The sequence below is a fragment of the Eleginops maclovinus genome, chromosome 13 (assembly GCF_036324505.1).
Source record: "Eleginops maclovinus isolate JMC-PN-2008 ecotype Puerto Natales chromosome 13, JC_Emac_rtc_rv5, whole genome shotgun sequence".
NCBI classification, from domain to species: domain Eukaryota; kingdom Metazoa; phylum Chordata; class Actinopteri; order Perciformes; family Eleginopidae; genus Eleginops; species Eleginops maclovinus.
The window spans coordinates 15,020,983-15,040,297 of NC_086361.1; the positions used below are offsets into that span (position 1 = coordinate 15,020,983).

Genomic DNA, 19,315 nt, shown 5'->3' on the forward strand with positions numbered 1-19,315 from the left:
TAGCTTTGTTTTTGTTTTTTAACCATAACATGTTGATTCTAATGCAGTAAATTTGCTATGAACACCCTTTAACCCACAAGCACAGCGCATGACTTGGAGAACAAACCTGCATGGAACTTCTGCCTTCCTGAGAACAGATGAAGGATGGATGATGGAAAAGACACGATGGACATAGAAAGGGAAAGAAAGAGGAAGACAGGAAGAGGCAACCAGTGAGTGAACAGCGGGAGGCGGTGTGGATGTCAAAAGTATGAGCTAAGCAGACAAAGATGCAGAGAAGCACAGTGGGGGCCTGCAACACAGTGGTCTCAAATCAGCATTAGTGACACATCGTTAGAAACACAACACATCCATGCAGAAAAACCCCGGAAGCAGTCCATGTTCTCTGTACACCTGTTGAATGTATTCTCCTGTAAGTCCCTGTTGTTACTGTTTTTAATAGTGTGTGTGTGTGTGTGTGTGTGTGTGTGTGTGTGTGTGTGTGTGTGTGTGTGTGTGTGTGTGTGTGTGTGTGTGAGCATGAGTGTAGGTGGACTTTTGGCCACCTGTCTGCATGTGAGGCTGCAAGAGGTGGCGGGTGCGTACCTGTCCCCTGACAGGTAGGGGGGGCTGTAGGGCCGCAGCCCAGACAGCAGCGTGTGGTAGGAGTTCTGGAGAACCTTCTTGGTCTTACGCGGCCGATGGAGGTGACTGAACAGTAGCGTCAGTTCTCTGACACCCCCACGTGCACAAATGAACAAAAAAAACACATGACAAATGAACAAAAAAACATAAAATATGGAAAAACTCACAAAAAGGCCAAACCAATGGTCCAAACACTCAAAAGAAGAGGGACACTTGAGAGGAATACATGATATGTAAAGTTTGGATTTAAAGGCACAATGAATAGGATTTGTCTGTTGCAGTATGCCTCATCTTTTAGCCGTTTATTTTTTGGGATGCGTGCGATCTGGCTCCTGGTCGCTACCTTTGGATAGAGGTTGATGCTTATAAACCTCTTGATGATGGACATGGATTTGTATCAGCCATCTATAACAAATCCTACCCATTGTGCCTTTAAAATATTGCAATACAAATGTTTGTTTTAGGTTAAAGACATGTTTCTATTTGAGTTCCTCATGTTCCCTTCCTTTTAAGTAAATACAAATTAGTCAAATTAATACATAAAAGCAGAAAATATAAGAAACCACTGCGTAGAACCGAAATAATAAAAATGTAACAGTGGTGGCAGAAGCATTTTTGGGTTTACATTTAATTTTAATCAGGATACAACAACCCTTTTTACTTAAACCACCACTGCACAAAAGTAACTGAATGGGGTTGATGATGGAAAAAGTTGTATTTCTGATTTGTGTGTGTTTTATAACGATATGTATGAGCAGGGACCAAACAACACTAATTACTGTACATAGTTCACTCTTTGGTGATGGAACTCTCTAATCTCTGTCTGCATTCATGACAACACTTCAAACAAAGAGAACCACAGATAATGCTGGTTGAATCCACTCAGCACCTAGCATACACACTAAATGGGAGAACCTACCTGAATGAAGGCAACATGCTGTCATAGAAGTACCATGTGGCTGTCAGATAGGAGTGTTTGGCATCTGTAGAGTAGAGACGCCACGCGGCCTGGAGAAAGATAAAAATACACACAAACAAAAAGTGAAAGTTAACAAACAACCCACTGTTATATAAATGTATAAATCATGATATAAAAGCAGCGTACATGACTCTCCCTGTGGGTCTTACCTGTATCAGGTTAGCAGCAGGCATCCTCCTCTTCTCAAAGTGCTTCTGCCGGTGCTGCTCCTGAACCTTCAAGGCAAAGCCGGACCCCAGAATGCCCTGAGGGGTCAGAAGTCAAATCAAAGTCAGCAAAGCGTATCTGACCAAGCAGAACCACTGAGAGGGTTTTAGTTAATAAAGAGATGGGAATAAACAGGAGACTTACAGCAGGCAGGGCAAAGAAGGAGACTCCCAGAAGAGCGAAGCCAGCAGCCAGGAGCCGACCCTGCCAGGTACGAGGGGTCTTGTCACCGTAGCCGATAGTGGTTAGAGTAATCTGGGTGATAGAAAAAATATATATGATCACACACACACACACACACACACACACACACACACACACACACACACACACACACACACACACACACACACACACACACACAGTATATGTGAAGGTCATATACTGTGTATTTTGTGTGAAACTGCAAACGTTTTACATGTTTAGTTTGTGTAATTTTGACTCTATTTGATAAAGTTCATACTCGTTATAAACTTGAACCTAAATGGTTTAGCTCTCTGTAGTTTTTACTAACACAGGCAAATAGAGTTAAAAATACCCAAAAGATATCCTAGAAAGAAGAAGGAAAAACTATCTTAAAATCCTGAACAATTTATGTTATTTCTAAGCGACATTGCATGATAAATAAAACGAAATTGATCGGGTAAGCTTGTCGTTAAATCCAACAAAACTCAGTTGATGCCTGGCAGTATTTCTGAAGGGCAATCTTAACAAGTTGTCAAGGATTATGTATATAATGTGTTTTTGATTTACATTGTTATTGTTTGGTTGTGATATTCTCAGATGTCTTACTATAGTTCACTTTATGGCTGATTACCCTCTTGTTATCTTTGTGATTATAAGAACATTTTCATCACAAAAGTTGTATACGGTATTTTGTCTTCAGCGACAGAGATACTGTGTGCTTGAGTGTGTTATGTTGTACTCACAGTGCCCCACCAGAGGGAGTCTGCGTAGGTGTTGAAGTCTGAGTTGATGTCTTTCTCTGCCAGGTAGACGAGGAAGGAAGCAAAGATCAGGACCAGGAAACCTATGTACCAAGCTGTAATCAACTCCTGAGAGGGATGGAGGGGAGGAATCAATCACACCTGTCAGAAACAGCAGCAGCATCTCCTCCACCATAATCCCTGCTGTCATTACCGTATCACTATCATCATTATCGGATGAATTCTCCTCATCATCACATTTGGTGTCCACTTTTGACTTGGTTGCACAGTTCTGCTTAGACAGCTGATGTATCAACTCATCAACATCATCATCATCATCACCGTGTCAGGTGTTTTGGTCAGCATAAAAGCAACTAATTACTCAAATTGAGCAGCTAAAGGGAAGGTTTATGTACGAGGGCAGTGAGTGTAATCAAGTTACAGCAGGTCATCAGTAGACTCACCACATCTTCCTCAGCACTGAGAGGTTTTAGGTTATTTATCCCATTAGTAACCTTCATCCCCAGCCTTTTAATAACTAGCTCCTCCCTGCTATTATAGTAATCCATAAAGTTGTATGTGGCGACCACACATTTGTGTACTATTCATTTTTAATATCAGCACAACTGATGGGGATGCTCTGGTATTACATTTTCACTCCCAATACCGGGGCTTTGGGGATTGGCTGATAATTATTAAGCTGTAAGTCTCACTGTGTGGAAGTGCCGTGGAACATATATTTATTTCTTTACTTTGTGAAACCAATTTTACCAAATTAATGCATTGATCTAGATTTATTGAAGTGAATTTTTAATAATACATTGTAGCAATTTGATCAAAAAATGTAAAATGACCAATTAAGTTTTAAGATTTTGAATAAAGCAATGAATGCAGAAGGTAAAAAATGAAAAAGGAATTCAATTCCAGTATAAAACAATACAACTGTAATAAACAGGGCAAAATGTCAACCTTAAACCCCAAATTTGTTACCAACTAGTGTAAACCAATTTATAATAAATACTTTAATACTACATAGCTCCCTCAGCTATGCTGTCTATCAGAAGAGGAGCTGACATAGTATGTGCATGTGTGATCAGACGTAAACATAGTATTTAAATAAGTATTTGGGCATTGTCACATATTCGGCCCTTTGAGTATTAGCCAGACATCCATATTTGTTAGTCGATTGGTGCATCTCTACGACTAACCAGTGTCTACAAATGCAGGTCATTCATATAAACCAGAGAAGGCATTTTGTAGTAAAGCATGTGTAAAAGCAGGACTACATTTAGCGGGCTGTCATTCCCACCTTGCTGTGAGCGTAAACCACTGAGCCCAGTAGTTTCCAGGTGCCTCCCCTGCGGTCCATACGGACCATACGCAAAATCTGCAGGAAGCGCATGCTGCGCAGGGCTGACGTAGCAAAGATGTTGCCCTGCGTCCCCGCTGCTATCACCGCCAACGATGCCACAAATACTATGAAATCTGTGATGACGCACAGAAAGAAAACACAAAGAAAAAAGGTGAAGACAAGAAATTACGAGGGGATAAGATTTCACAATTTTTGCATAAACCCTGTACACACACAGGACTTTGATGTTGGTTTGTACTGTACACTCACAAACACACATGCAAAAAAAGACACACACACACACACACACACACACACACACACACACACACACACACACACACACACACACACACACACTAACCTATGACACAGAAGGGCTTCCTGGCAAATCTCAGCCGTCCCTGCCATCCACGGTATCTGCAGCAACAGCCAGCCGCCCAGATCCTGATGAAGTACTCCAACCCAAACACCACGATCATCACAAACTCCTACAAACCACACACACACACACACACACACACACACACACACACACACACACACACACACACACACACACACACACACACACACACACACACACACACACACAAACACACACACACACACACACACACACACACACACAAACACACGCATACACAAACTCACACAGGTCAGTGACATACAGCAGTCAAGTGAGCTTAGTGTTTTATAGATCACCTAAACAAATGAACCCCCACACACCCAGGACATGTTTTAATGTACTCAATGTACAGATGTATTGCATGTGTAACAGCAATACAAGAAAAGTGTCACCTAAACTTACTGATTCTTAAAGTGAGGTCCCTGGCAGTAACACATTATTAAGATATATCGTTTAACACAAATGTCGTCACGATGTATTGAAAAAAACATTAACTTTAGGGCTAAATAATAAATAACTAAAGGTATATTATAAAAGTTATAGCCTACTTACAAGCCACTCTGTCAGTGTTTTCTGTATCGCTTTGTCTTTCTTATTTTCAGGTTTCTGGACTGTACGGGCTGTTAAAGGTGCACTGAACCAATTGGTCATTAGAGCCAATGCTCATGTAAGTAACGTCCACTAATGGCTGATTGCTTGCTAATGGCCAGGTGATTGATCCAGTCAATGGGTAAGTCAAGAGTCCGACCATTAAGTAACACGTAAAGATGAGCAAGGTTATAGAGAGGAGGAGGGGGGTTGGAAAGTGTAGGAGTCAGGTATTAAGGAGAAAGCAAGTGTCCATTACATGTCCCTAAAGCAGCTGGAGCACAGAGGAAAAAGGGGGGATTATGGGATAGCTATTAGGATTACTGGCTCATGTGTGTGATTTCCTGCGCAGTCAACAACACCTGAATCCTCCCACCTGCTTACACCGCCGTCTGTGCATCGACCGGCAAACAAAGCAACATGTACGCAAGCAAATACCGATACACCTCAGTAGGTGAGATGGCACGTGTGTGTGAAAAGGACAGACGGATGCTGAAGTAGTCATATGTGTGTGTTTGTGTAACAAAGAAGGTCTTACCAGGATGAACAGGCCTTTGTTGGCAAACTTCTGGTGTTCGGGAATGGTGGAGAACACCGACAGCACCAAACAGCTGAACACCAGCAGGAAACTGAAACACAGATTCACACACAGGTCAGCGTCAAACATTTACAATACACACATCTGAAATAAAAACGCTCTTAGCGCTGAAGGGAGAAAAAATGAAAGTCATTAAAATATGCTTTGTTTACTCTCTGAGTGATTAACCAACAGAGAAAAACAAAACTGCACACAAGCAGGAAGAGATTTGATGACCCATAACGTAATGCAAGCACAGCAAGCCAAGTCATACACTGTATAGTGAGAGACATGAGAATCACGGTACCCCTTTAGTTGTTTTATGTGACAAAAATGTAGAGTAAATTAAAAAAAACTGTATGAATATATATTAGTTGTAGCCAAATCTGTACTTTCTTTTGGTTTTATGCCAACTGCACTGAAGTGCTTTAACCCTCTGAACCTCCTGGGGTTTTGAATGGGATGTTTGTTTTAAAAGAAAACAGCCAAAATTACACTTATCAGATAAAAAAACTGAAGAAAAAAGGAAATGATTCCCTGCCTGGCGGATTTTCCAATTTCCAATGGTCTATTAAGGAATCATGTGTGACAACAGTCAGGAAAAGTTAAAAAATCAAGTTTATAACAGCTGGCACAACTGGGAAGCTATGAATGACTTGGCTGAGACCTTTCAGTCACATGAGAAAAACTCAGAGAAACTTTGTCTAAACTGTAAGCTGTTTACACGGAGCAGAGAGGAGAAGTTTCAGGAAGAGGTTAGGAGTAGTTCAATGTTTATAGCATGTGTAAGCCCAACAATATCCCCAAAATATTTGTAAAACTTGTGAGGAATTGAAAAAATCTTATGTGGTTGTAGATTTTCCTCAATTTGATTTATGGGATTACAGCTGTGAGGCCAGTGAATAACATAACAAACACGTTGAAATGATCTTGTTTTGTACTGTGGTGTTTTACTTTGGCCTGTGAAGTGTTAAGCAGCGTGTCTGAAAAGTGTTCTGTCCTGTCTGATTACAGGTACTGCACCATTTCTTTTACAGGAAGTCAGGAACGCTGCACAAGTTATGGCCACTTCAGCTTGAGAACTACTCGTTTATTAAACACAACATAAATTCTGTTAAATTGTGTTTTATGTTCAAGGCTCTTTCATGTTCCTATAAACAGGAGAAGTCTTCACTTGAAGAAGAGACCAGAGGGAGATGAGCACATCGTTTTCACTTCTGTCCAACATCTCTTTTAATTGCAAAAACTAGAATTATCTACATTTTTAGTTCATACTTCAATTCTCACATTACATCCTTAAGAGTTTGTCTTTGAGAGTAATAATAAGAGACTTCCTATGTGGTAAAATCTTTTGAGGAACAGGTTACAAACTGCCTTAAATAGACTCAGGATGATACATTAAGTTTAACTTCAAAGTAAAAACATTTATGTTTTAAATAGTGTGCTGCTGACAAGAAAAATGTTGCCACTTATGTAGCAACCGCCACACTATGTCCCACTTAACCAGTGGAAAAAGTTATTGTTAGATGTTTCAGAGGAACTGTCGACAGCACGATTAAAAGGACGAGCAGTACTACCAGACAGCAGAGAGGTGGAATTTGTTTTCAGATAAGGTGAGGATGTTACGCCCATTTTGTACTATCATTATGTGTCAATCATTGTATGTTGTTATTTGTTCTTTTTATCCAGGGTGTTTTCTGGTTTTTAATCCCTTTCAGAGAATAAAGTGGGATGATGTTTGGCAGTTGGTGGAAAGAGGTTAACTAAAAAAAAAGAAGATAACTGAGGGCAGGCTGGCGCATAACACTTGGGCTAATTGGGGAACAAATTAAATCAATATCTTTCTTGATATTCATCAAAATGTCGCAGTAAATGTATTCAGTCAGGCCGTCCCATTAGGATCAAGACAGACCTGTAACAGAACAAGAACTCAAGAAACAATATAAAGTAAGCAAGGACATAACAAAAATAAGAATTAAAGTAAAACACGTAATAAAGCTTTAAAATGGCAGCTAATGGCAGCTTATATACAATTCTGTATACGTTCTGTAAGTTGATTAAATGAGTTTATAGTTTAGTCCAAATCTAGCTCATCAACAGTGACTGACTAACTTTTACCGCAGCAGAAACAGTGACCTAATTATTATTGAATGACAACATGATGGTAAAGAGAGTAGGTAGCTGCACATAAACACTCAGCAGCACTGCCCATCCTCTGTGCCATGTGAATAACCGTCAGCGATCGGGATTAGCCAGGTGGCAGCTGCCGGTGTAGATGTCAGAGCACAAAGTTACAACACTTGTTCGACACTAAACCAATTCTCAAGGTCTCGCACAATGGTGCCCTTTCTCTTCGATTAGTAATGCGATCAACTGGTCTCTCGTCGGGCCAGGGTGTCTGAAATGAAATGCATTTTCAGCGCTCACATTAGAAAAACTGCTTAAAATGGGTGCAAGTCAGAAAACAAAAAAACGTGGGAAGGTGCTCTTTGAAAGCTAGAGAGCCACTTTACACCAATTGTGATTAAACTGACCCCCTTCTAAACTACTATGTATATTCCACAGTGTAGTGACGCATGCACTGTGTTTGTGCTTCAGTCAAGGCAGAGTTCATTTGCAAAAACACAATCAGACTTTCTGCATACAGTGCATTTTAGTCATTCATCAACTGAGTAACGTGCTGACTAAACTTCCTGTCTTTTTTCCCCTCAATTAACCGGAAAAAGTTGTGTGTATTTCCATAGCAGATTAGTTGGGGCAACATCTCAGGTGGTTTATTTTCAGTGAGTTGTGCTTTATGAAAGGAAACAAGTCACAGCACAGAGAGCCGGATTGACAGCTTTGCATTTTTTTTACAGGATGCAAATGCAAACTTCCTGTTTAAAAATAAGCAACTGTGCATCAATGTAATGCTATCGCTTACGTACAGTAACACTAAAACACTGCAGTGAGTAACTGCCAACTCGGTTAACCAAATCTGTTTATGCAGCCAGTTTTTTTAATCACAATGTAGAATTTTACTGGGTGTTGTGTGGCAAACCACTCAAAACTCATCTCATTCAGACCACAAGCCACAGGCAGGTCTCAAATCACAATAACTCCTAAAGTCACATACGGCTGCCAAATACTATTTAAATCATCTATGTTGAAATCCTTAAACCAAGCATCTGAGAGGGTCCTGTGTTGCTTAAAGATACACTGAGAACATACCAAAGACGACTCATGGTGAGAACTATGGTATTCAAGCATACAGCACTTCGGTACAAAGGGTAGTCCCATTCAATTTTTTATTATAACTGTTATACCTATTGTTACTCAAGCAGCGCCTCCAGGTCGAAATACAGCCGCAAAAGAAATTAAGAGACCACTTCAGCATTATCAGTTTCTCTTGTTTAACCTTTTATAGGTACGTCTTTTTGAGTTTTTAAAATGTATTATTATTATTATTATTATTATATTCTATAAACTACTGGCATTTTTCTCTGTGTTGGAATTCAACACATACTTGAATGGCTGCCATACATGTAGAGATAAAGACTTTAAGAAAAATTTGGAGTGGTCTCTTATTTTTTTCCACGGCTGGATTCAAACCAAGTACCTCAAAAAGCGTTCTCTCGAATATCCAGCAGGACGTGACTCCACTGGTTCTCATAAGTCTGGTTGTATAAAATTCTGTGAGAAAATACCTTGATTAATTATCTCAGTAAATATTTTCCGTGATCATTTTTGTTGGCCTCAAACTCTTCTTAAAACCAGTATGATGTCTACCTCGTAAATAAAAGTCCCATTTAGAATAACATAGACCATAACGCAGGGTAGCTGTAATGTGGGGCTTACTTGTGGTATGTCTCAGCACTATGCCCATTGATTGCTACTGCTTCCAACATTTTGTTAAAGATCTTCTGAGCTTATATTAAAACCTGTTGTAAGTTTCATTTATACTAAAATCTACATCATTTAAGAATGGAAATCAACAATCGTTCTTCATGACCTGGGAACGTCTGCCAAGATGACTGTACAGATAAACAAACGCATTAATAAATAAATACACGAATGAAAATGATGAGGAAGACATTCAGGCAAATGCAAGATGCATGTCCAGAGGGAGTCACATTTCTGCTGAGGGCAGACTTTCGAGTCCCACCGACCCTACCTCTTTTCAGGGAAATGTCAATTAAAATCAGTTCGAAATCCCTCAAATCAGCAAGGTTGGTCTCATGAGGACATCAGGGAAAGATGTGCTTAGCCCTGAGTGCTTTACTGACATTACTCAACAAAAATATAATATGATATTGAAAATAAAGATATCTGGAAATCATATTAAGGATTTAGAGACAAGAGAACGTCAGTATCGGCATTAAGACAATAAAAAACACAGAATAGCTGTATAACGTAGAAGCCTGTCTTATCATAAGTATTAAAGTTATGTTAATGTTCAGATGCATCTCATGTGTAGCAATGCAAAGAGGCCGTCACGTCACGGTGAATACAAACGTTTATGAGAGACAGGTGCTCAAGATGTTACCTGTAAGGCTGTCTGCATTAGTAATTGCTCTAAAAACTTTTAGAAAGAATAACGCATGCTCTGCTATATACACAGAATATCTGACTTTCATCCAAACGCCGGCCCAGTGTAATTTGTCTCATGGACACTGTGGAGAATCAGTGAAAATGCAAGCACAGTGATACAGGAAAAGAAAGAAGGAAAGAAAGAAAGAGTCCACCGAACTATCCTTATAGAATTATCATTCATTCACCTCCTAGGAACAGTATCCGTCCCTGAAACTCTAACCCATCACACACCACGAGCATGATGTAAGAAGTGCAGACTCCAGAGGGCCATCAGGCTGCCGGTGGGGCAGACAACAAATAAGTGTACAGCAGCCTATACAGGGCATCCAGATTGCTTTTAACGGAAACTAGGCAGGGTGCTTTTACGGCTGTTTTCCTGTAAGCATACATAAGTGAAAAAGGTGATCTCACATTACTTTGACTGGACTGTGAAAATATGTTAGTGAGATAAATAGGCATAACCAGTGCTAATAAACAAATATGATTTTGTGCATTGCTGCATTACACAGTGTGTGTTTAAGAGGCTTGCACTCTCCGCTCCATGGCAGTCGGCGTGCCTGGCGGAGGGAAGCTGGACTGTGGGAGAGTGCACCTTTGATTCAATCACCACAGGATGATAAAGCAGCTATCAGTTACACACAACAGAAGAGGCGGAGGGAGAGGAGAGGGTGACGAAGAAAAGGGAAGTTGCAGTTGCAGAAAAACTGATAAAACTGAGGTGGAAACATGTGAAGACAGATGGTTGAGGATTCAAAAGAAGAAAGAAAGAAAGAAAGAAGGGATGCCACGTAAAGAGTAAACAAGAGGAACAGGAAGGAAGCAGTAGATGAAGGCGGAAGTCTGACGTAAAGAGAAGTGGCCCTGGGGTCATGTCACTTAACTTGTACATTTACGTGGATGTGTATGTGTGGCGCCAACCCTGATCAATGAGACTCTGACGACGGCTTTCAGAAATTGACCCGTAGTCTGTGCACATGCTGCAGTTGCACAAACACAAAAAAAAAACATGCACACAGTCAAATTATTGAACACACACTTCTAGTGACACCTTCCACAAGGACATTCAAAACAAATAGACCTGCTTAAACAAACGTACTAAAGGAAAGCTCAATTACAACGTTAGATTTATTTATAGCAGAGGTAGAAAGACATATATGCTGTAACCAAACCATGTTTAATGCAACCTTGAAAATACAGCACTTCACACCTTTACTGTGTTTACCAAAGTGCAACACACAATACTAACAGCAGCTAACAAACAGAAAAGAGAGGAAGTATCGAGCCTCGTCCGGAGAGCCGATAGTGTCGAAAGCAGAGAAATAAAAGGGAGGGAGAGGAGGAGAGGAGAAAGAGGAGAAAGAGAGGAGAAAGAGAGGAAACTGTAGAAAGATATTAATAGCATTTCCCTTTCCTTAAATAGCGACTGCAGGCAAAATGTGCGCAGGTAGGTGCAGAGCAAATCGCAGCTCGGCTCAGAACATGCCAGTCTCCCCGCCCATTTGTGACCCCCACCTCCCTCTTCTTGTTCTGGGACAGCAAACTTTTCAACGCAGGTACAAAACCCCAACACACCAACAAATAACAGAGGAAAAGTGCTTTTTCACAAGTGAAGAAGCTGAGTGAGCGTTTCAGAGGCTCCAGTACAGCGCAAGCCCCCAGGAAGTGAGAAAGGAAGGGGGGGGGGGGGGACCTGACATAAGAGTGTTGTGTAAAAACGACAGGAATGTGTTTGTTTTCCTCTGAATGCCACAAACTTCAGGAATATTACATGACTAGATGAATTATTTACATATGTGAGAGAAACAGCATTGTGTCACAAAGTTGCAGCCCTGGCAGTTTGCATCACAAACAGCACCAGAGGACACTTTGAGCCAGATGATTTCACACACACACACACACACACACACACACACACACACACACACACACACACACACACACACACACACACACACACACACACACACACACACACACACAGTCAGTCACCAAAGAGCCCCAGACTGCCATGCTGTTCCACTGTCTGTCTACAGATGATGCATTTCAAACAAGGTGCCAATTAGACTGATACATTTTCCTTACTGGAGAATGTCACTAGCAGTCACAGCAGCCATGAAAGTATCTGCCATCGTCACCCAGTCCACACACACACACACACACACACACACACACACACACACACACACACACACACACACACACACACACACACACACACACACACACACACACACACACACACACACACACACACACACACACACACACCAATGTACCTGCACTCAGCCAATGTTACATCACATTATAATTGAGTCCTTTGTTCCCTACTTTTGATTCATTCAAACTAATACTTTAGCAGCATAAAGCACTGCAGGCAAGCAGAAAGCTTCTTCCTGTTTGGTCCCGACCCCTGCTCACTGTGTTAGTGGACAATCACACACAATGGTTTAAGGATGCAGAGCTGCAAAATGAAGTCTTTTCAGAAGAGAGGCTTTTGGTGATTTATCAGTGCCTTCAAACAATACAAATAAACATTTCATTGACTCTTTCCGAGAGAATTAAGTTTAATTACGCCAGAAAATCCACGAATTCCAAGTGACATTTACAATAACGGTTATTTTATTGTTTCAGTGGTTTTCGTTGTTTCAAGGAATTATTCCAAATGCAATCAATTTAAATATCTCACCACAACACAGCCACACACTTGATTAAATGTGATTCTGTTGGTCACCCTGTATAAAAACGACCTATTTCCTTAACTATAGAGTGCAATAGTTATTCAAGAAGCGAGTGAAAGCAGTTTCAGTTTTTTTACCAGTCAGCATATTGGCCGGGAATTTTGAATCCCTTTATCCACGATCCCCCATAAACATCATTGAACAGTATGTCGATGGCAAAAATAATCATGTGAAACTGTTCTTACCAACTACAGTCCACATGCTTTGTGAAAAGATATCCACCAGAGAATTCATCAATGAGAATAATTTTGCAAACAGAAACATTTGATACATTTACAAAGTCATAGTCACGGAGGCTGATTCCAACAACTTTGGTAACTTTCTGAAACAAAATAATACGTTGGGTTTGATATTTCTCTCTTCAACTTGAAACTACACAGAAGTGCAAAAGCTACAACATTCTTGGAAAGAGAGCAGACAGAAGGTAGCCTGGGAAGATTATTCTCAAAGAACATTTTTGTAAAACTATGATACAATGCAGAGTAGAGCTAGACCGAAGAATCTGCCAGTACGATAAATCAGCTGATAATTACTTACACATAAGAAAGACCTTTACGTTGGTTCCAGAAAATGTATGTAGCTATTAGCCAACATGTTCTTGTTTCTTTAGCCTAAACATCAGTATCTGCCCCCAAAAATACGTCAGTGTCAGGCTGTACCCTAAACACAGATAAAATAAGGAGGACATGACCTTGGCATCCTCAGGAGAAGCTATAGCTCTGACTGCAGTTTTAATTCTGGAAACAAGCAACAGTTATCTTGGAATGCAGTACATCAGTCCACAATTACAACGCTCATGTTGCAAGAACAACTGTTGTACTGCAAACTAGATACATGTTCGTTTCACTCGTTTGAGAAAGAACCGGCTCAGATCATGGATATTATCAGCCTTGATTTAATAGGCAAAAGGATTTACTCATGGTAATTATGCAGCAGGTCATTGTTTCCCGACACACCTACCTTCCAATTCTGTATCTGTGCAGATGCTGCTCACACACATATAGATTCTCATAGTACTCATTGTAAGGAGTGTGCTTGGCGCTGGTGTCTCAGTGCAAATATGAGAGTAAATATGTAAAGTGTAGCCACATATCTAACCAGTAAATGGAGTGATATGAAAGTATATCCACAGAGGGAGGATTAATCCATGATGTGAGAAAAGTTAAGGGCTGTGTCTAACGGCAGCAGGATTAATAGTTTATTATTACACACAATTTCTTTGGTGATTGGTGTTGCCCTGACCCGATGGAAAGATCATATGGGTGCAGTTTATTACATCAGGACAGTTAGGTGTGAAATTGTCCACATAAATTAAGAAAAATGTAAGCAATTACGGAAAAAGAGGCTGGGAAAATGAAGCTGTGTGATTTATATGCACAATATGTACATCAGTTCCACTAAGCTGGAAGAAATGGGGACCATCGTAAAGACCTAAATGAGCCTATAATCAGGCGTAAGCACGGACCCACACACACAAGCATACACAAACGCACAATCTCCCACTAAAGCCAAAGAAACGCCTTTCCAGATGCATTCCATTGTTTGCTTTTTTTTATTCCCTGGTCGTTGCTACTTATGGACTTTTTGTCAGCGAACTGTACAGAGCTCGGAGGTGCGACCGGAGTGGAAGTGCTGAGAGAGCTCTGACATTTGGCTGTGGTATTGTTAGCACCAGCTAGCCAATTAGCACAGAGTCTACAGAGCCTTTAGTACGAGTGTGGGACGCCACTTCACACACCAGTGTGCTTGTATAACGCTGACATTTCACCATTGAATCAGAGAGTGAGCTCAACCTTCACACAGCTTGGATCAGCAGGGCTGGAGGTTGGGGAAGGGTCTTTTGTTGAAAGCAAATGGGAAACAGAGACAACTCTTGTTCCTTTGAAATCTTATTTTGTATCTTTATCAAAGTATTTTGTACTTATTTAAAAGGTTAAACTTGAAGACATACCAGCAGGGGAAACCATATGATTTGCAGGAGCTCTATTAGTAGTGAATCCCCCCATGACCCAAAACACACGTAGACCCTACACAGCGTTACCCTACTCCTTGAGTGGGGGTCGTCTGAACTTCAGGCAAATCATCATTACTCTGTGACAGGTCTAATCTTGTTACCATGGCAGCAGGGATCTCCAGTGATGGATTACAGAAGGTCAGGGGCATCTCTTGAGGACTGAGAAACAACAAAAGGAAAGTGGTGACTGTTACTGTTGAACCAGGGTTAATGGATTTGGGATCAGCAGTTTGAGGCACAGGGTGTGAGAAAGTGAGCCGGTCACCACCACAACCCCCGGTGGTCAACGGATCTCGAGGGAGAGCTGACAGGATTTAAAGAGTTGTGTCAAGGACACCGTTACAAATACAGAGGGTTGGAAGGCATTCAAAGCCTGGTGTGAAAACCGTCTATGAACCCAACTGTATGGTGCCATGATGCCCTGTTAAAACGCCACAAATAAATACAACAGTACTTGAGTACTTGCTGCTGTAGCAACAACTACATTTCCCCTCTGTGGGACGAATAAAGGGATTCTGATTCTGAGAAGGTGTACAATTAAAGACAAATACTGGATTCATGACGGATACTTACTCGAAAGTCTATTTTTTGAAAAATAATGTTGAGTATATTGTTAAATATTTGAGGGTTATTAAAATTTGTATTGGTGACGCTGTTTCAAAATCTCTAAAATGAAGCCCCTGTTTTCTTCATTTGTTTTGAGATGTTTGATAAAGAAGAACTATGAACTATGGACAGTATTCAAGTATTAAAGTGAATATCTGCTGATATATTGGTTGGGCAGTTTATCAGTCAGTTAGTGAATCCAAACTGATAAAAGTCACACATTAACACAAACTAACTTACCAATCAAGGCAGTGGTAGACCAGCAACCTTTGTGTTCTGCAGGTAAGATTACTGTTTTTGTCAGAGAAGCCTGGTGGCTTTGAAGAGAACATAGATAACAGCCTCCGTTCACTGTTTTAAAATGCTTTCTGTGAGGTGAAACAGTGGAGGGTAAATAGTACAATATATAACATGGCTTCCTGAGGAAAAGATTATCAAGATTATTATTATTATTATGTTAAATATTGAGGTAACTCATTAACTTTGTAATTAGCAAGAAAATGTATCATGTTTGAAAGATGCATCGATCTGATGGACCTTGAGAGCAAAAAGGGGATAGATATAGGAAGAACTTTGTTCTCTAGTTAACAATCATAAATTCATTGGTTGTATAGATATGAATGGTGATGACAAGGCAGTAAAGTCACCCCTTCAAAGCATGGTAGAAGACATGGGGTTCATATTTTAAGACAGGTCGGTAAGGGAGATGATGCTGCTACAGACTCCTTTCACTAAGAACAGTCCGCCAAAAAAGGCGACCCCATGACCCTAAAGCTGGAGTTCCTTCTTTGATGGTGAGCGTCAGTCGTATGGGATAGATATGCAGTAGCTATAGCGGTGGTGACTTCTCTTCTAAAGGACCCGTAGTCTGCCCCGTTATCTGTCCGTTAACGTTATCTCTGCTGTGATTAAAGTCAAACACTGGTACCCGGGTCACATCGCATGAAGGGGCTGCACCGTGTTACTCCTCTGCCCCCTATCAGACTAGAAGTTTGAGTGTCTGTCTCTGTGTCTTGTGTAACTGTCATTATCTTTATGTTATGTGTCATTTTAAGACAGAGTGCAGAGTCATACTGCAAAAGCTTACATCATCTTCCTGTAAAGCCCTGCAAACACCACAACTTTTCACACAAACATACCATATCCGCTTTGCGACCTTGCCATTTTTCTACAGCACTTTTTCTGCTACATTATAGCGACAGACAAACCTTTTTGAGTAAACCTGAGAATTTAAGGTTGGGCAGCTTGTGTTTTTTACTACTTACTACAATATCTAATGTAAGATGGGGCAAATGAGCACAGCTAACATTTTTTTATAAGATAAAGGGTTCGGCTCCTCATGTACTTCAGCATCTGTTACAGTTAACACGTAGCGATGTTTTTATCGAATGGAAACTGCACAATTATATCACACTTTTGACCCTTGTTTTCTAAACGAATTTAGCACAGGAAGTACGTTTTTTAACGCTTGGACTGGGCCTTCTATTCGCCTACATTTTGGATCATAAATATCTCATCACGTGCAGTGTGGTGTTATTTTTTCCCTTTGACACACATCCCTTGCGTCCAAACAAAAACACGAAGCAGGATAAAGAGCATTCATTAAGGTTACACAAGTCCCTCCTGTATTTTGCTGGACTGGATACTCAAAACATAAGTCAGTGCCTCCCACACAAGACTGCAGACATCAACATTGCTTTTAGGATCATTTCATCACAAGAAAACTGATTATGTGGAGTTTAGGACTGAATAACATAGACATATGGATTAATGTCTCTCCGTTTACACTTTAAACTGGTGTTTATCCCGTCAGCTCTTTTTATGTTAAGTCTTGTAGTGTGTCATATGTCCTTGTTAGGTTTTATTATATTTAGTCTACCTCAAAATGTTTTTTTAGATGACTCAAGGTCTGGGCATTTCCGTCTTATCTTAATCAAAGAAAAACCGTAACTCTTGTAATAGTTTCATTCAAAATTACATTTTTGGTCTTTTTTCAGTCATCAATTTTATTTAACATAGCAGTCGATCTAGTCCAGCCAAAGTGTGACCCTGGTTTCCTTTTAGCAAAGCCCTGTTGCTGTCGTTTAACCTTAAAACGTAAGTTACTAGGAGTCCTGACTGTAGTCCTGATATGGCAGCACAGCACAGGACAAAGAACAGCTGCATTGAAGAAAAAATGAAACAGACTTTGATATTTTGTCTTCTGTTCCATGTCAACGAAAATAAAATGCGATTACGATTGAGCTTTTACTTTTTGGTCTCTTCTTTTTGGTCAACACTACTGCATGTTGATATACTGTAGTTACAGTGAGTGTTTAATGATGTCCATGTGGTCATGTAGTTATCCTGTCTTAGTCATGGTCGAACATATTAAGCCAACCAGTTTTCACACACAAATGAACACTTCTTTAAAACAGTCAAATCACTGTTTTTACATGATTCCTTTTGTAAACCCATTTCCTCATTCTCACCCTAACTTCTCTCCTTTTCCGACACTTGTCTCCTCTCGTTCATCTCCTCTGTTGTTTGGTGTATCTGAAGCAGAGCTGAATCAGAGTGTACCACTTGAGGGCCTCTCAGTCACACCCTATCCCCTCTTTAACTTCTTAGAACCAATTAAGTGACTGGCTAGGGAGGCGTAGGAGAGATAATACTCTTCTGAATTATTCATCCCTACCTAACCCTGCCTCAGCCCCATGTTCCTGTTCTTTCTGTCTTTGCCCAGAACGCTAAGATCTTCTTCTCTTCTTTCTATTCCCTGTTGTCAATCCTGTCTGTCACTTGCCTGTCCCTTAGACTATGTGCACTCCTAAAGTCAGGGTATTATTGAGACAAATTAAATTCTGCAAAGAGTTCAAAGATGTTGTATGGACAGAGATCTATGAGAAAATTATCCAATGTTATCACACGTCAGCGTTTGGTTGTCCTAAACTGCATTATAATTCAGCGGTGTTTACACTAAGACATTTTTGTTTAGCAGCATGTTATTACCTCACCAAAATCAGCATCCCAGTTATTATCACAGTTCACCTTGCTCACCAAACTAGTGAGCTAGCCCTGACACTACATGGTAATTCAGCATTTGCTATGAAAACAGAACCTGGCCCCGTCGTTTTAGTGCGCACGAGGACGTGAGGTGGAGAAAAAAAGTTAAGTTTTATCAATTTTTTCTATTGTTCTCGTGGTTCAGACTGTGTATTACTAAAACAACTTAAAACCCAGCGGTAAACATGCAGTATTTTCACTAGTAAGGAAACCACTTCAGGCTTGGTTGTGGTTGATTGTACAGTAACAGCATGTCTTCCAGAGTACCTACGTCTTTATTATAGGCCTAGTCTGAAGTGCACTTTGGCACAAAGGACGTAGCTCAAACGTCACAAAAACACGACAAGATCTGGCACCCTGGCCAAAATCCAAAATGATTGATTTGGAAGCTCTATAAAGTAGCAGAAAAAGAGAGAAAGAGGGATTCATACTAACACAAGAAGTGAGTATGAATCAGACATCGACGTGGATAATGAGAACATGGTGGGCAAGGGACAGGAAGAGGTGGTTGAATAATGTATTGGACAGACGAGGGGACAGTGAGACGAAGAGAGCCAGAATGGAAAAGAGAGAGAGAGAGAGGGATGAGGCATCGTCTGTGAGGTCTCATCACACACTTGCTGACATTGCTTTAATCTCAGGGCCAAGAGAAGTCCCACCGACACAAAAGCACGCGCAC

At 40.6% G+C, this 19,315-nt stretch overlaps 1 protein-coding gene across 3 annotated transcripts in view; it reads right to left on the reverse strand.

Annotated features, from left to right (window-relative positions):
- LOC134875072 (potassium voltage-gated channel subfamily KQT member 4) overlaps positions 1-19,315 on the reverse strand; it is a 42,377-nt gene that overhangs the window by 11,702 nt on the left and 11,360 nt on the right. For all 3 annotated transcript variants that reach the window (XM_063899476.1, XM_063899475.1, XM_063899474.1), the window contains exons 2-9: positions 5,623-5,713; positions 4,452-4,578; positions 4,046-4,221; positions 2,740-2,865; positions 1,955-2,065; positions 1,753-1,848; positions 1,544-1,632; positions 586-711 (exon numbers count right to left, since the gene is read on the reverse strand). In XM_063899476.1, coding sequence (XP_063755546.1) covers positions 586-711; positions 1,544-1,632; positions 1,753-1,848; positions 1,955-2,065; positions 2,740-2,865; positions 4,046-4,221; positions 4,452-4,578; positions 5,623-5,713 — 942 coding nt within the window. The remainder of the gene's footprint in view (positions 1-585; positions 712-1,543; positions 1,633-1,752; positions 1,849-1,954; positions 2,066-2,739; positions 2,866-4,045; positions 4,222-4,451; positions 4,579-5,622; positions 5,714-19,315) is intronic.